The 17,805-nt window shown below is 44.8% G+C and overlaps 1 protein-coding gene across 1 annotated transcript in view; it reads left to right on the top strand.

Moving 5' to 3' along the window:
• The window catches only part of LOC145416637 (uncharacterized), a 333,488-nt gene that overhangs the window by 299,197 nt on the left and 16,486 nt on the right, over positions 1-17,805 (top strand). Inside the window, exon 2 of the mRNA XM_080285572.1 lies at positions 8,476-8,603. Coding sequence (XP_080141698.1) covers positions 8,476-8,603 — 128 coding nt within the window. The remainder of the gene's footprint in view (positions 1-8,475; positions 8,604-17,805) is intronic.

Raw genomic sequence — 17,805 nt, 5'->3', positions numbered from 1 at the left:
GAGATTAACTATAGTGAATTTATGTGAACCTTGCAATTGAAGCCCACCTGAGTGTCCCTTGTTGCAGTTGATTGGCTGTCATTATGAGGAGAACCCGAGTAATAGAAAGCTCGTCGTCTTTTCATTTCCATCTTTATACTCTGTAGGTGCTCTTGATAGGTGAGTGTTAATCACAAATGATGGCTGAATCTTGGTAAATAATAAATTCTATGTTAAGCACAATAGTAATATAGGGAAAAGAGACTCAGACAAATTATAAATTCAACGCTGACGATCCATGCCGACGAGGATGCCAGTTTCCACACAGGGTATAATTTGTTTCCCTGGTGTTTTATGTGTAATACATGTCCTGTTAGCAAAAGGAAGTAGCCTGACAAGAATGGCAACTGAGGTAGGCTTCACTTGCAAGTTGAGGGAAGTTTAGTATAGGAGTATGTGTTAGAATATGGTGGTTGGTAAGAGAGGGAGGTGGATAACGAGGTAAAGAAGTAAGGCGTGAGGGTAGTGTGTGTAAGGCAGGAAGGTGGTGGTGTGTCGTGGAAACTGGAGTCCTTATTGGGTAGGGACACAAATGCCTGGAAGTTCGTTTGTCTAGGCCATCCCTCACAGCACGCGGCGTCAGGCAGTAGATTTATAGATGTTACAGAAATACAGTAGAAAAAAGATATCGGTACACAAGAGTGTAGACACGTAAATACATCGATGGATAGGCAAGTATACAGACTATAGACATATCTACAGATTCTGATACATACAACATTTGTACGTGTATAAATAAGTAGAGAGATAGGTAGATAGATATAGATATATAGGTACACACACACACACACACACACACACACACACACACACACACACACACACACACACACACACACATCTTAGATTACAGACTTCCGGAAACTTCCAACCAAACCTCCTTCCCCCCCAAAAAAAAAAAAAAAAATGGCCGAGAAAACATTGGTAAAAAAATAAACAGGTAAAGGTGTGTGTGGGAGGCTGTGGTTGGCCTGGGAATTGGTGGGTATCGGGTGTACTGGCGGGAGGTGCTGGGTTCTGGATTTTACCAAGGAACGACTTTCTTTCGTTATATGTGTGAGAAATACTGTTTACCTTTTTTAATCTGTTGAGTTGGGGTGAGGTCCTGTTAGGTATATTCTTGCTGCTATACTCCCTTTACTGTAACTTGGCTTAAACAACGACAAGTGTGGCCATTGGTGTATCCTGCCTCACAGCACATCCTGCCACCGGCCACCCCAGGCTTATGTGGGGCTTGGCAAGGCTTCATGCTGGATCCCACCATATAACTTGGATCATTCATGTCTCCAGCTGGCTTATGGGCAAGAAGTAACAGCCGCTGCAGTGTGCACAGTTTTCCTGCACCACCCTTGTTTATAGATTGTATTTTTCTTTGATATTATTGTTGTTTTTCGTCCTTCTTTATGAGGAATTTTCGTCCACTCTGGTTTTTACATATTTTCGTTCTTTCGTTTTGTCTTTTTTGTGTGTGTGTTTTCTGATTTTTTTTTTTTTTTTTTTTCAAATTTTTTTCACTATGTGTTGTACAGTTTCATATTAACTTCTTTTTTATTATTTTATGCCACTCGGGTTTTGTATTTAGTTTCATTTTTTAAGTTTCGTTTCTTATTTTGTCGTGTTTTGGGTGTGTTGTTGTTTATGTGGGTTGTTCATTGTCCTTTTTTAAAAATATCCATCACAGTGTCGAACTTCGTCAGTTGAGTAATTTGGGGGGATTAGTGATTTTTTTTTTCTTTCATCTCTTTCTCTTATCTTTTTTTTTTTTTTCTTTTTTTAAAGGTTTTCCCTCCCTATTTATTCCCTTTCTTTGGTTTCCTCCCCTCTTTCGAAACATTTCTCATACTTTCCCTCACTTCTTTTGCCTCCCTCCCCTCCTCCCTGCCATTCCATCCATCATGTCTTCTTCCTTCTCTCTTTTTTCATGCCTTTTTCTTTCTCCCTTCCCCTTCCTTCCATTCTCTCCATTATTCTCAGTCCCTTGTTCCCCCCTCTGTTCCCTGTCCTTTTCTCCCTCCATCCCTTCCTTCCTCCTCCTCTCACTTCCTCCCTCCCACATCCCTACCTTCCATATCCCTCTTGTCCTTCCTTTCCCTTTTTCCCCTCCCTCCTTCCCCTTCCACCTGCCTCCCTCTCTCTGTGCTTCCCCTTATCTCCTTTTCCTTCCGTTCTCTCTTCCTCAGTCCTTCTTTCTTTCCCTTCTTCTCTATCCTTTTTTCCCTCCCTCCCTACTTCTTTCTTTTACCCTCCCTCATTCCTTCTTTCTCTCTCCCTCCCCGCCTCTCTTTTCCTCCCTCTTTCCATAAATTCTCTCTCTCTCTCTCTCTCTCTCTCTCTCTCTCTCTCTCTCTCTCTCTCTCTCAAAACATATACAATAGCCCCATCTAGCAGATCCCTTTTATGAGTATGTGACCTCTATTCTGTGATTGTCGGAGGCGTAGCAGCTTTGTAGGATGGAGAGAGAGAGAGAGAGAGAGAGAGAGAGAGAGAGAGAGAGAGAGAATAAACAGTAAACAACATGTAACGATATTTAAGCGAAGGAAACAAAGAGAGATCGAACAAAAGGGTGGATGAAGATTTAAAGAAAGTGAGAAAGAGAGGAGAAAGAATAAAGAAAATGATAGAGAGGAAAAGTTAAGGAGGGAAAGAGGATACCAGTGGAAAAGAGGGAGAGGGAGAGAGGGTTGGAGGAGAAAGGAGAAAGAATGAAAGAAAAGTAAAAAGGAGAAGAGGAGAGAGGGATGAAAGTATGAGAGACGAGAGAGAGAAAATTGAGGAAGGGGGAAGCGAATGTAAAAAGTGGACACACACACACACACACACACACACACACACACACACACACACACACACACACACACACACACACACACACACACACACACACACACACACACACACACACACAGATGGGGAGGGGCGGTGAGATGATTCAGATAGAGACGTGTGTGTGTGTGTGTGTGTGTGTGTGTGTGTGTAGTCAGGTGTCAAAGGTAAACAAAGTGCTTCTCCATCGTGTATACCCCATGGACTTCAAGCCAGTCTACATAACCTGCCACAGATCTGAGCAGCAAGACAGGAGGCGACTTACCCGCGCCGTGTGTGTGTGTGTCCCATCCTCTCTCTCTCTCTCTCTCTCTCTCTCTCGTCAGGTGTCAAGGAAGCGTGACTCTCCTCTCTGCCTGTGTATTAAGGGCTTCCTCACCAACATCTGTGTGGGGGGCGGCGGGAGAGACCTGCCTAGTTGTGTGTGTGTGTGTGTGTGTGTGTGTGTGTGAGAGAGAGAGAGAGAGAGAGAGAGAGAGAGAGAGGGAGAGAGAGAGAGGATGGACACACACACACACACACACACACATAGATGGGGAGGGGCGGTGAGATGAGACAGATAGAGAGATGATGTGTGTGTGTGTGTGTGTGTGTGTGTGTGTGTGTGTGTGTGTGTGTGTGTAGTCAGGTGTCAAAGGTAAACAAAGTGCTTCTCCATCGTGTATACCCCATGGACTTCAACCCAGTCTACATAACCTGCCACAGATCTGAGCAGCAAGACAGCAGGCGACTTACCCACGCCGTGTGTGTGTGTGTGTGTGTGTGTAGTCAGGTGTCAAAGGTAAACAAAGTGCTTCTCCATCGTGTATACCCCATGGACTTCAACCCAGTCTACATAACCTGCCACAGATCTGAGCAGCAAGACAGCAGGCGACTTACCCACGCCGTGTGTGTGTGTGTGTGTGTGTGTGTGTGTGTGTGTGTGTGTGTGTGTGTGTGTGTGTGTGTGTGTGTGTGTGTTGTGTGTGTGTGTGTGTGTGTGTGTGTGTGTGTGTGTGTGTGTGTGTGTGTGGTGTGTGTGCTCTCTCTCTTTCTCTCTGTCGTCAGGTGTCAAGAAAGCGTGACTGTCCTCTCTGCCTGTGTAGTATGGGCTTCCTCACCAACATCTCTGTGGGGGGCGGCGGGAGAGACCTGCCTAGTTGTTGTGTGTGTGTGTGTGTGTGTGTGTGTGTGTGTGTGTGTGTGAGAGAGAGAGAGAGAGAGAGAGAGAGAGAGAGAGAGAGAGAGAGAGAGAGGGAGGGAGGTAGAGAGAGAGAGAAAGAGAGAGGATGGACACACACACACACACACACACACACACACACACACACACACACACACACACACACACACACACACACACACAGTAACCATCCCACCCCTCTCTCACCCCACCCCAGTCCCCCACAACTCATCATGTCAAGATAGGAACAAGGACTAAGAAAGTTTGCCCGACGGAACTCAACGGAAAATGGGAAAAAACAACAGCAGAAAACGGGTGAGGGTGTGGCCTTTGCATCTCCTGGACAAAAACTGTGCTGAGTAATTAGGCACGTCAGGACCAGCAGGCTTTATAATGCCCGACTGAGGGAGAAAGGGAGGAAAGGAGGGAGAGAGAGGAGTTAAAAGGGGAGTGAGGAAAAGATGGAAAGAAAAGTGGAGTGGGAGGGAGAAAGATGGAGAGGAAAGAGGAAAAAAGCGGATGAAAGACATGGGGAGAAAAGAGGAGAGATTGAGGAAGGGACGAAGGAATAAAAGGTTAGGAGAGAGCTTTTTGTGATGCGTGAGTGTGAGAGAGAGAAAAGGGGCGAAGAAGAGAGAAAGAGTTGAGAGAGGGATGGAGAGAGGGGGTGAAAAGATGCTAGAGGGTGAGGGATGAATGGACTGAAGAAGAAGGAAGGGAGAAGAGAGGAGAGGGAGGTAGGGAAGGGGTGAAGAGAGGAAAGGAACGGCAAGACCAGCAGGCTTTTATAATGGGTTGCTGAGGGAGGAAGGGAGGAAAGGGAGTGAGAGAGAAGATGAGAAAAGAGCAAGGAGAAGAAGGAGGAGAGGGGACAAAGAAGTGAGGGAAGAGGACATGCTGAGAGAGAGAGAGAGAGAGAGAGAGAGATGTTGATGCGAGAGTTGATGACATTGCCAACATCCTTGCCTATTTCCACTCTCTTGCACTCGAGTTTTAGTGCCATTATCTTGATTTATCTTCCATCATCATAATCATCTTCATTATCATCATCATTATGAGTATTACTTGTATTCTTCTTCTTCGTCATATTATTATTATTATTATTATTATTATTATTATTATTATTATTATTATTATTATTATTATTATTATTATTATTATTATTATTATTAATTATTATTATTATCGGGGAGCGCGGTTGCTCGGTGGTAGGGTGTCGGGCTCCTAATCGTGAGGTTGCGAGTTCGCGTCCCGCCCGGTGGCTGCTGTGCTGGGAGGGGTAGCGCTCTCCTGTAACCCTAGCAGGGCTATATGATCTGATGAGGTCTAGCTCGGGGATTAATCCCTTACTTTATTTGTTTAAAAAAAATTTTTGATTCTGAAGCCTTGGTGCCGCAATTGGTGGCGCATGAGTATAATCTCAAGGTCGTGAGTTCGATTCTCATTGGAGGCATTAACTTTTAGTGGTAGGTGGTGGCGACCATCATCCACTCACTTGATGTAGTGCTGCCTACTCCTTCCTTAGCCTTTATCATTCTTTTTCTGTGCCTGCCCTCCTCTCTTCCTATTTCTCCCATCTTTCCTGTCACTTCTTATTACTTTTCTTTCCTTTACAGGTGGCTTTACATTGAGTGACAAGCCTAATGGTTTCCTGTAAGCCAAGAAACCATTTACAACGCTGGGTGGTAACCATATAACCAAACCATACGTGCTCCGTACGTGTCAACAAGTGGGTTGGTGGAGGGTTAGTTCCCCTCCCCGTAAAACAAATAACTGAAAGTCAAATGGCCACCCCTTACGGGATTATGGCGTCTGGCAATAGATAGATAATTATTATTATTATTATTATTATTATTATTATTATTGGTAGTAGCAGCCGTGGCTCAGTGGGTTAGAGTGCTCCGCTCTGACCGAAGGGTCGTAGGATCGAATCCACCCAAGGGTCATTGGTAGACATCAGGAAGGGCATCCGGTCAAAAAATGCTACATGTTCCAATCCACAAGGCCTCTGTCCAGAGGCAACGCCCTAGCCCTTCGGGGATACCTGGCGTAAAACCAAATTATATATTATTGGTAGTATTATCATCATTATCACCATTACTACACTCATGTTATATCCACACCATCTTCAGCATCCCAAAGTTTTAGTCACTGAATTTTTAACCAGAAGTTCCTCTCATGTAAATAACAAAGACGAAAGAATCCACACTCACCAAAAAAATACACCAGAAGAATGTGAGTTTAGGGAAATAATGGAGGATACGAGTCTACACCCCACCCAACCCCATCCCACCCCACCCCCTACCCACCTATTTCCCACCCATACCCATTCGCTATCTCCTCCTTAGAAGGAAATACGCCCATGCTTCCCTTCCCCATCTCCCCACCCTTAAAATGTGCCTTTCTTCCCCGGCCCCCCAAAAGAGGATACCACCGTACCCCCACCCACCATCCACCCACTTCCTGTGCTTTAGAAAACACGGCAGCTACACGTCTCTGCCTCTTCCCCACCCCCACCTACACCCCAGCTCGTCCCCCATTCCCCCATTAAAAGATGTGTACCCCATCATTTCCCGCCACCCTTTCCTCATGTCCTCTTAGAAGATTCGTTTCTGCCCACCTGCCTCACGTGTTAATTTTCCACTGTAAACACAGTCATTAGAGGCGCTGCACAAAGGTGCCACAGTATAAGAATGACGCAACAAAAGTAGTGTTTTAACAGACCAGGTGAGGCTGAAGGCTGTACGGTGAGGTTAAGGCGTCGGATGCAGATTAAGTTTTTGCCAGTCTCCTTTACCTGTGTTTTTGGTATGATTTGTACATACAGAATCGTTGTGTCTTTTAGTGAGGAGACTGCCTAGTCTTTCCTATGTAATAGTGTAGTAACTTTTCAGACCACAGGAGGGTTCTTAGTGATAAAATCGTCTGGCTTTAGTCAGAGCAACGGAGATAAGACATCCCTCAAGGTTTAAGACTCAAAAGCTCATACAGTAGTTAATATTGTGGTGTTTAACTGCACCAGTGTGTATGAGGTCCTTTGCCACGTTGCTTGCTGGGTAGCGTGCTTGTCTCGCCATCTTCCTGTGACTCAAGTCTAGGGTTTGATGCTCGTAAGTGTGTGACATTTAAACTGTGTGGTGGCAGCGATGCCTTTCATGTGCTTGTATATGTTCACACCTTGTTGTTGATACAGGTGACTTGATTATTCACACTCCCACACACACTAGCACTTCTGCCTCACTTACATCACTCTCGCTACAGCCACCCTCTCCACATTCGTACGGTACTTAGCCAGCATGAGAAGGGATGGATTCCGGTTACCACTTTCCCTCCGAGAAGAATGTTTCGTGTGGCATTTAAGTAATGTTGATACGGCGAATATGTACATAACAGATTAATTAATACATGGTTGGTGTTACCCTGGGCAGCAGGATGGCGGCGGAGACGAGTAAACAAATTCTTTCATTTATGTAGCATTTCTACCCAAATACCAGAATTGTGTTTATTGTGAAGATATTACAGGTACAGCCCGACTTGGACCCCCTTCAGATATTGCAGAGAAGTGATAGGAAAACACACACACACACACACACACACACACACACACACACACACACACACACACAATCATCATTATAAATAGTCTTTTTCATGTGTTCAGTTTTTGCTTGCACTAAACGTAGGTAATCACAGAGTATTGAACTGTTATGGATTAAATGGGGCTGGGGTTATGTTTGATATTTGAGAGAGAGAGAGAGAGAGAGAGAGAGAAAGAGAGAGAGAGAGAGAGAGAGAGAGAGAGTAGGAGTGTGGTGGGTAACCTCTCAATTTTCATTTCATTGATTTCCATATGCTCGGAGGGAGAATCGTGTGTGTGTGTGTGTGTGTGTTTAGTTTATGTGATTGCATGTGTGTGGTTTTGTCTGTCTTGTGTTTGTTTTATTTGTATGTTTGTGTTTGTCTTCGTCTTTGTATGTGATTGTATGATTATATACCATATGTATATGTGTGTGGTTTTGCATGTTTGTGTGTATGGTGTGTGAATATGTGTATTTGTGTGTCTGTACTTGTATCTTTATGTAATTGCATGTATAATTGTGTGTTTTTTTATGTAAATACGTGTGTTTACGGTATATGTTTATATATGTGTGTACTGTATATGGTTATACGAGTATGTGTATTTGTGTATTTGCGTGATTGTATACTGTATATATTTTTGTGTTCAAGTAGGCTACGTACTTGTGTGCAGGTGGTGGGTGTATGTGCATGTGTTTGTTATTATTATTAATATTATTTATTATTACTATTATTATTATTATTATTATTATTATTATCATTATTATTATTATTATTATTATTATTATTATTATAGCACTGCAACTAAGCATCATGTGACTTGTGTACACACCTTTACCTTGACAGTTAATTAACGGTGTGTGTGGTGCCTACAGGTGCTGTGTTGGGGCAGGAGTACCAACCTGGGCAGCTGGGTGGAGAAGCTGGCAGTGTGTTGGACAGTGAGGATAACGCACTGTTTACCTCCAGTGATGACCTACACACCTTTACCGGCAGTACACAGGTGGGTCAGACATAGGTATATAGATAGATAGATAAATATAGTGTTGTACAGTGAGGATAAGGCACTGTTTACCTCCAGTGATGACCTACACACCTTTACCGGCAGTACACAGGTGGGTCATATATGGATACAAAGGTAAGGAAGATAGACAGATAGAGAGGTAGATAGTGTTGGACAGTGAAGATAGCGAATAGTTTACCGTCAGAGATGATCTACACACCTTTACCTGCAGTAGACAGTGAGTGAGTGATAGATGGATAGTTAGATAGATACAGTAGATAGAGATATTTACACAGCCAGGCATACTCAGATAACAAAAGAACAGTGTTGGCAACCAAGTGATCCAGCCTTCAAACCAACATAAATATTCTTACACTAATTCCAGAAGTTTTCAATATAGATTGATAGATAGACAGATAGATGGATAGATAGATAATGCTGGAAAGTCATGATATCCCTCTCTTGCCCTTCACTCACAGCCGTCTGACCTCTTAAATCCCCAGGCGACAAAAGCTTCCTCCTGAAACAGTTTATACTCGTATTTCAAAATCAGTTTTTTCCAACAATGACCGGGTGTGGACAGAATGAGTTGAATTATAAACGCCGGGGAGTTTGGGGTGAAGTTGACTCCTGCCATATTGCCATATTAGGGTTTGGTGCTAGTTCTTCATTATTCCTTCCTTCTAAACCATTTATTTATTTATTTTTTTGTTTAGTTAGTTAGTTAGTTATTAGCTTAAGAGACTGATTCCTTCAGTAGGAGAGGCTTTCCAAAGATGTATAAGATTGTCCTGTGATGGCAAGGATACACCAACACAAGACAGTGGTACAGAAGGGACTGAATTCGTGTGAGTGTTTAGGGTAACAAGCAGAAGGCCCAGCGGAGTTCATACCTGTAGGAGAGGAAGCAGTCGAGTGAGAGGCAGTGTGGACTTGAGTGTGGGCGGGGATGGGCGGGGCAAGTAGAGGCGAGAGTGGGCGGAGCAGGGATGATAAGGGCGGAGAGTTAAGGAGAGGGGAGTGGCAGGCCAAACTAGAGAGTAGTAGCATTAGTTGCAATAGTAGTAGGAGTAGTAGTAGTAATAGTAATAGTAGTGGTAGTGGCAGTAGTAGTAGTTTTGTTATTGTATCCCCAGGTTCATCTGGAACGTGAACCCGGTGGACTGCAGGCTTAAGTTGCCCATCCTGTGTAATCCGCCATTGTCCTTTTGGGAGCTAGGGAAGTAGCTGAGGGACGTATGTATAGCCAGGCAGTTAAGCCGCTTGGTTTTATCGGTGCCACCACATGAAGGTGTTCCTTTCGGGCACCACACTGGGGAAGAATGGCGGCGCATTTGGGGGTATTAAAGAGGTGTGGTTGGATTGACTTGGTAGGAGATGGGAGAGGCAGGGATGGGTGGAGTTGGTGTGGGCAGCGAAGGGCGGGGCTGCTTAGGACGGGCGGGGCAGGACAGGTGGGGAGAGACTTAAGTCGTGAAGGTTGTGAGATGGGGAGAGGCAAGGGTGGGGTGGACGGGATAGAGAGGAGAGGGGAAGTAAAGGAAATGAAGAGAGCAGTTTGTGATGTGTTAGCGGGAGAGGAGGAGAAAGGGAGAAGAAGAAATGAAGGGAGAGAAAAGAAATTGAGAGGGAGAAGAGGGGAGGGGGATGGGGAGGGATGGGACCAGTTGGGGAGGGGAGGGCAGTTAAAGTCGCGACAGCGAGAGGTGGCGGAGAAGCTCATCCCACTCTCTTCCCACTGGAATGTCTGTGATTGGTGGATGGTGGGATGGGAGGTGCGTGAGTGAGGTTAGGAGTCCATTTGATGACCAGTACAGGTGTACCGTCTAATCTGGAAAGACATCGTCACCTGCCTGGTGCTACTCTCTCTCTCTCTCTCTCTCTCTCTCTCTATGTATGTATGTACGTTTTTTCTAACATTTTGTTGTGATGTGTTTTCATTATTTTTTTAATCTCTTTTTTCATGGTCTTGAAATACAAAGGAAAATACTGTATTTATCATGCTGTACTTATGCAGTCAGTATCCCATTATAAGGCTCATCAAGTCATCCGTAATTCATAGCCGTATTTAATAACCTTAAATGTACTGCACCAGCCTCCCCCCTTCAACCCATCTCTGTCTCTCTGTCTCTTTCTCTCTCTCTCTCTGTCTCTGTCTCTCTCTCTCTCTCTCTCTCTCTCTCTCTCTCTCTCTCTCCCCCTCTGTCTGTCTGTCTCTGTCTGTCTGTCTGTCTCTCTCTCTCTCTCTCTCTCTCTCTCTCTCACGAGTGAAAAAAGGAAATATTAGAGGGGTATTGATAAAGGATTTGATGTAGAAATAAGTTTCATAATACATAAGGAAGGAAGTTAAAATGAAAGGCAGCCAAGAGTGTGTGTGACCTGAGGAGGGAGGCTAATTCTCAAGGGACAATATATTCTGGTGTGTGTGTGTGTGTGTGTGTGTGTGTGTGTGTGTGTGTGTGTGTGTGTGTGTGTGTGTGTGTGTGTGTATATGTGTGTGTGTGTGTGTGTGTGTGTGTGTGTGTGTGTGTGTGTGTGTGTGTGTGTGTGTGTGTGTGCGCGCGCGCCCCCCTCTCACTATCATACTCCAGGACTTGTACACTGTTCCACGTCAATAAAGTCATTACCGGTATATGCAATACCTCCACGTATATATATATATATATATATATATATATATATATATATATATATATACTATTTTGATTACTTTTTGTTGTGGTGTGTTTCGATAGAGAGAGAGAGAGAGAGAGAGAGAGAGAGAGAGAGAGAGAGAGAGAGAGAGAGAGCAACATAGGGAAGAAAGGGTTAAGGAGTGGCAAGTATGGACAGGTGGATCTTGTGACCTGTGATTCCCTTCAGCCCTCCATGACAATCCCCAGGGACGTGAGCGCAGTGTGAGCCTCAGAGAATGTTTGCCTTTGTTTCCTCTGTATTTTGCATCTTGACTCTTCACCTCACCTTCCAGCTGCTTTGTCTGCTTGTCCGACGGAATGCATTGCTTTTGGCTTGAGATGTATATTGTATGGCCATTCTAATGCTTTATTCTAAAATATAAACTTAGCATACCTGCGTTCAATCGATCAAAAAAAAAAAATCTTGACACAGGTGAACAATTTTTTCACAATGAGCGATGCTCCTGTTCGTGTTGGTTTAAGCCAGTTTATTCTGAATGAATATTTCCAAACCATATGGTACATAAATCCTTCTTTATGGTTTTTCTGAGAGAAATAGCTGAGATTCACAAGCATGAGAATTTTACTAAAGAATTATTTCAGAAGTTTCGTCCAGTGCTTTAAAGTGACAAGACAAAGCTTACATAGATTATTTTATGATTGTGTACACTCATTGCTTAATTCCCATATATATATATATATATATATATATATATATATATATATATATATATATATATATATATATATATATATATATATATATATATAGACTGTATGTATAAATATATGTCTGAATGCATGCCTGTACGCCCTCCGGAGCGATGGGGTAGGGGAGAGAAGAAAGGGGCTTAGGATTGACAAGTATGTCCCGGTGGACCTGATCTTGTCATTACAACTCCCTCCAAGCACACGTGTTTCTCTTTCTGTATTCTCTCTCTCTCTCTCTCTCTCTCTCTCTCTCTCCTTCCCTGATTTTGGCTTATGGTGAGTATTATCCTGTCCTTTCTAATGTTTTACTCCTAAAATGTTTTTGGCTGGACTTTCATATTCTAGAATATCAACATGCACACCTGTATGTATTGTGATATACCATAGGTAATAGTCTGTGTACACATATTAACTGCTGTAGCAATAAATAAAGCTTCGAACCATGGCGATCAATTTGGTGACGGTACTATGAGGGAAATATAAGCGCTCTCACACCTCCCCATTCTGCCCATCACCGTAGACCAATCAGGGACGAGAGAAGGAAAGCCTTTTCCTCACTCCTCCCTGAGGGAGGCGCTTCTCCGCCACCTCTCGCTGTCGCGACTATAGTGATGCGATCGGTTGGTCTGGCTTGTAGGAGTCATGGTTGGGGACGTTAGGAACAGGGATAGGCGGGGGAGGATTTTTTTTTGTGGGGAGGAGGAAGGGAAGGATAGGCGAAAGTGGGGACGGGACGGGAGTGGTGGGGTGGCCTTGGGGATGAAGCGAGCGGTGGGCGAGGATGGGCGGTGCTCAAAAGGGCGGGGACAGAAGAGGGTGGGATAGGCGGGGCAGGTTGACAGTGATAGGAATTCGGATGGGGATTGGCGGGATTAGAACGGCTGGAGCTAAGGAGACGATGGGATGATACACAGGGGAAAGTTTGGAGGGAAGGGTATGGTGGAAGGGAAGAGAGGAGAGTGGGCGGGGAACGCCTGTGGGGATGGGGAGGGTGAACTGTTGGGATAAGGAGAGGCTGGCTGAGCTGATGTGGATGGTTCTAGCTATACTCGTAGTTCTGTCCACCTTAACCTGGCCCAAATTTTCGTCCTATTCCAATTGTTTGACTTTGCACAGTGGCAGAATCAGGCATCTCTGCTGCTCAGCATCATTTACATAGCACTTCCTTGTGACCAGCATGGTCTTTAGTTTTAAGCTGTTGCTACAGTTTGGCGGTCAAATGGAGAGGTAGCGATTTTAAGTCAAGTTAGAAGGAAATGGAGAGGAGCGTGTTAAAGAGATGTGGCAGATGGAGCTGGTAGGGGAGGGGACAATTTGACATAGGGTTGGGGAAGGGTCGGACGTGGAAGGGGAAGGGTGGACGGGGTGGTGAAGGACGGAACTGGTAGGAGAGGGGATGAGAGGGGTGTAGGAGGGAAGGGAAGGGCAGGGAAATGGTGGGCGAATGTGAGGAGAGGAAAGGATGAGGAGAAAGGCGGGATAAGATTATAGGTGGGGAGGGGCGGAGAGGAGCAGACGAGGGAGATGGAGGAAGGGGGAGGGTGAGTGTCTGAATAAGTGGGGGAGGGGACGGGACGGCGAAAGTAGGGAGGGGAAGGAGTGGCAGGTTAAAGATGTGGGAGGGTCCTATAAGGACAGTATTTGGGGGAGGACAGGAGAGCTGGAGCGGGAAGAGGAGGGTGTGGGTGAGGGTGGAGAAGTGGAGGAGGTTAGGAATTGGGAAAAAAGTGGAGAGGGGATTGGGTGGGTGTTGGGAGGTGTAAGAAGGGTGTGGGGAGGTTGTGGGTGTGGGTAGGGGGAGGGGCGGGCCAGATAAAAGCTGTGGGTGGAGTCAAGCGTTGCCCCGGCCAGTGAGAGCGCACCGGGTGAGGGACGACTGTATTGAGTGGAGTGGGCGGGTTTGGGGTGGAGGCAAGGCGCCTGGGTGGAGGTGGAGAGGCTGTTCGGTGGGGAGGAAGATACGAAGTTAGTGGAGAGACAATGGAATGGAGTGTGGAAGGGGTGGAGTGAATAGAGGGTGGATTTGGGAACGAGTTTGGGTAGGGGTGGAGTGGATGAGGTGTGTGAACTGGGGAGGTTATTTAGAGAAGTAGAAAGGTGGAACAACTGGAATGTGGTGGAAAGCAGGAGTTAGAGTAACGCTTTGGGGTGGTTGAACGGTGTCTGGGTGGATGTGGAAATGCTGATGGGCAGGATGGAAGAGATGGAGTTGGTGGAGAGGCTGTTGGGTTGAGTGTGGAATTAGTGAAGTAGAGGAGGGAGACTTTTGAGAGGAGGGAAGTAAGTTGGGGGAGGAAATTGAGACAATGCAGGTGGTTGTGTGATTGAAGGGTGTCTGGGCGAAGGTGGAAAGGCTACTGGACAAAGTGGAAGAGGTGGAGGATTTGGACTAGTGGGGTGCAAGAGGTGGAGACGCTGACAGGGTCCTGGAAGTGGAGTTTGGGTGGACATGTGGGTGGGAGTTTGGGTGGACATTTGGGTGGGAGTTTGGGTGGACATGTGGGTGGGAGTTTGGGTGGACATTTGGGTGGGAGTTTGGGTGGACATGTGGGTGGTGTGAAATGGGTTGGTGTCTTCTTAGGGTACGCCGAATGGGGAGGACTTTTGTGTAAAGTATTAGGTGGATTTCTGTGGGTGGATTCACGGCGTCTGGGTGGATGTGGAGAGGCTGTTGGGCAGGGTGGAAGAGGGCAGAATAAGTGGTAAAGGCCTGGGAAGGTGGCTGGAATGATGGGGGGGGGGGAATGTGGTGGATGGTGGATTTGGAAGTAAATTTTTGGGTGGGGTGAAGTGTGTGGGATGTGGAATTTAGTGAGGTGGAAGGAGTGCAGTATGTGGAATTCGGTGTGGAGTGGAGATGGGGAGGAGCTTCTTGAGTGGAGTGTGGTGGTTGGGGGTGGAGTGGAGGAGGTGGAGATGGAAAGGCCACTTGAAAAGCTGTTGGTCAGGTACAGGAAGTGGAAATAAAAGAGGGAGTGGAATAAAGAGGGTCGTTTGGTCTAACTGGAGGAAGTGAGTTGCAATAGGCGTTTTTTTTTTTTTTTTTTTTTTTTTTTTTAAGGTTGAAGGGGTGTAGTGTGTAGAATGGGGTGTGGAGAGGAGGTGGGTGAAGTCTGGAGGTGAGTAAGGGATGGAGTTACAGAGGCTGTTGGAGAGAGAGAGAGAGATCGGGTTTTTCCAGTTGCCAGGTACACGAGCTAACCATGAATCGATCTCGGGTTCTGTCAGTCGCCAAGTACACCAGCTAACCACTGCAGCACAGCTTCCCTATACCAAATCACGTCAGGCAAATTGCCGGAGTTGGCGGGAAGTTATGTGGGCGTAAATCAGTGTTCGACCCGGGTATTGAACCGTCCATACTGAATTAGGTGCTTTTACGTGCGTCTGATTCATTATGGGTACTGAGTGGAGAGAGAGAGAGAGAGAGAGAGAGAGACTATGTACTGAGGTAGTGGCTGTTGTTTGATGTGGGAGAGTTGTTCAAAGGTCTTTACTGCTGCTGTGAATATTGTTAGTACTGCTTCGTGTATTAGTGCCACAATGATGGTGATGATGATGATAAATACTAAATGATGATTTTTTATCATCCCAGTCATATCGTTTAGAGAGAGAGAGAGAGACCCTGCCTTGACCCATTTCTTTGCTGGAAATTAGAGGCGGGATGATCAAAAGATGATGATGATGATGACATAGTGTACCTACTGTACTCTCATACGTTTATATAATTTGTTTCTGGATCTAAGTGTACTGTATGGGTGGAAATTGAGAATTGGTATGATGATGATGATGATGATGATATTAAACAGAAGAGCATAAAACAGAATATAAATCCCTTCACTACGATAAAGTCTTACATCTTCTGCACACAATTAGACGGTTGTATTCAGTTTAGTAGACACCCTTGGAACTGGAGAGAGACATTCGTCATTAACACCTTCACTACAATACCCTCGTCACTTTAACGAGCTAAAACTCCATCTCTAATGCTGTGTTGCAACAATAGGTTAACACTAGAATATGATGCTAGTCACAAAAAAGTGCTATGGAAAGGATGCAGATCCCTAGCATTGTCTGTTTCCTCCACTGACCTACGTCAAACTAAGCTGGAAAAGAACGAAAACGTGGGTCAAGGTGAAAGAACTATAGATGTCAATCCTAATCATGATACGATGGTCTGGTAGTGGCAAGAATTAATAAAGCACATCATCATAGTGGAAGGGTTAAGATGTACAATGTAAGGTAAATAACTTTGAAAGAGGTGTTTGGGAACCATTTTTTTTTTTTATGCGAGGAAGAAAGAACCAAAGGCTAGGAGCCCGCGTAACAGTTCCTTCAAAGAAAAGAAAAAACAAAAACAATACAAAAGAGAGCCAAATTCAAGATCCGTTCATTTCGAGATGCCTGGGCACACAGCGTTTGAAAGACTGGAGGTTATAGGAAGCAGAAAATACAGACAGAGGGAGACAGTTCCAGAGTTGACCTGTTGCATAAATGAAGGACTGCGAGTAACGGTTAACTCTTGCATTAGATAGTTGGACAGAAATGGGATGAGAGTTTGTTGCTAGATGGGTGCTACGCACCCGTCGTAGAGGTGGAGGGATGCAAGCAGACAGTTCAGAGGAGCAGTGACCATTGAAGTAGCGATAGAAAAGAGATAAAGATGCAACAGTGCGGCGAAGAGACAAAGGTTGAAGGGAGGCAGTAAGAGGAGGAGAGTTAATGAGACGATAAGCCTTTGACTCTACCCTATTGAGAAGAGGTGTATGTGGGGAGTCTCCCCACACATGAGAGTTGTACTCTAAACATGGGCAAATAAAACCCCTGTATAAAGTCAACAACTGTGCAGGGGTAAAGAAGGTACGGGGACGGCTTGGCACACCTAATCTCTTGGAAGCAGATTTTACAAGAGATGTAATATGATCTTTCCAAGATAAATCCTGAGTGAATGAAACCCCAAGCATGTTCAAGGATGATGCAGGATTGAGCTGGATATTATTAAACATTAAAGGGTACTCGTGTAGAAGATTTTATCGGGTTGATAGGTGTAAAAACTGAGTCTTTGATGCATTAAAAAAACACAGATTATTTTTACCCCAGTCAGAGATACGAGCCAAGTCAGACATTAGGTGTGCCATAGCCTCATCCCTTGTTTGTTGAAGTAACTGCTGAGATGGACGTTGCAGAAACCGAATGGAAAGATGGTGAGTGGAGTCATCAGCATATGAGTGGATAGGGTTAGACTTACAGCTTAGACGATCCCTGTGCCAGCCATACTTCCTCGTCATACGTTTGTAATATTATTAATTATAGCCTATACACTGTCAGGTTAATTAATTTGTGTCACTGATATTATACTCATTTCACCCTAACTTGGCCAAAATTTTCGTCCATTTGAGCTTATTCCACATAGCTCATTGGGAAAAGACAGCGCTGCGGCTTTTCATACTTTCCACAGCACTTCTTCGTGATTAGCGTCATATTCTATTGTTGATTCTTTTGTTACAACTCGGCATTCAAGATGGGAAAATGACAATTTTAGATCAAGTAAGTGTAAAAAAAGTATATTCAAATAGCTTAAGTCATGCAGGTTACAGCTTTTTGCAGCAATGGACTTAAACGTGCTAAATGAAATAATCCAAGGTTGTAATAAAATGCAAAGCCGATATTTACTGATCAAATTGTTCAGTAATTGGGGTAACCCCTTCGATCCAGTGACGTGTTTTTGTATTTTATTCTTGCTTCCACCAGACAATTTTATTCATCTTAGGACAAACCTCTGGTAGTGATGGGGTTAATGAAGAGTATTTCTGACTCCT

This window comes from Coenobita brevimanus, chromosome 107 (assembly GCF_032717465.1).
Source record: "Coenobita brevimanus isolate Jiangsu-jjx chromosome 107, ASM3271746v2, whole genome shotgun sequence".
In the NCBI taxonomy this organism is placed as follows: Eukaryota; Metazoa; Arthropoda; class Malacostraca; order Decapoda; family Coenobitidae; genus Coenobita; species Coenobita brevimanus.
This window is presented reverse-complemented; position numbering and strand designations above follow the sequence as displayed.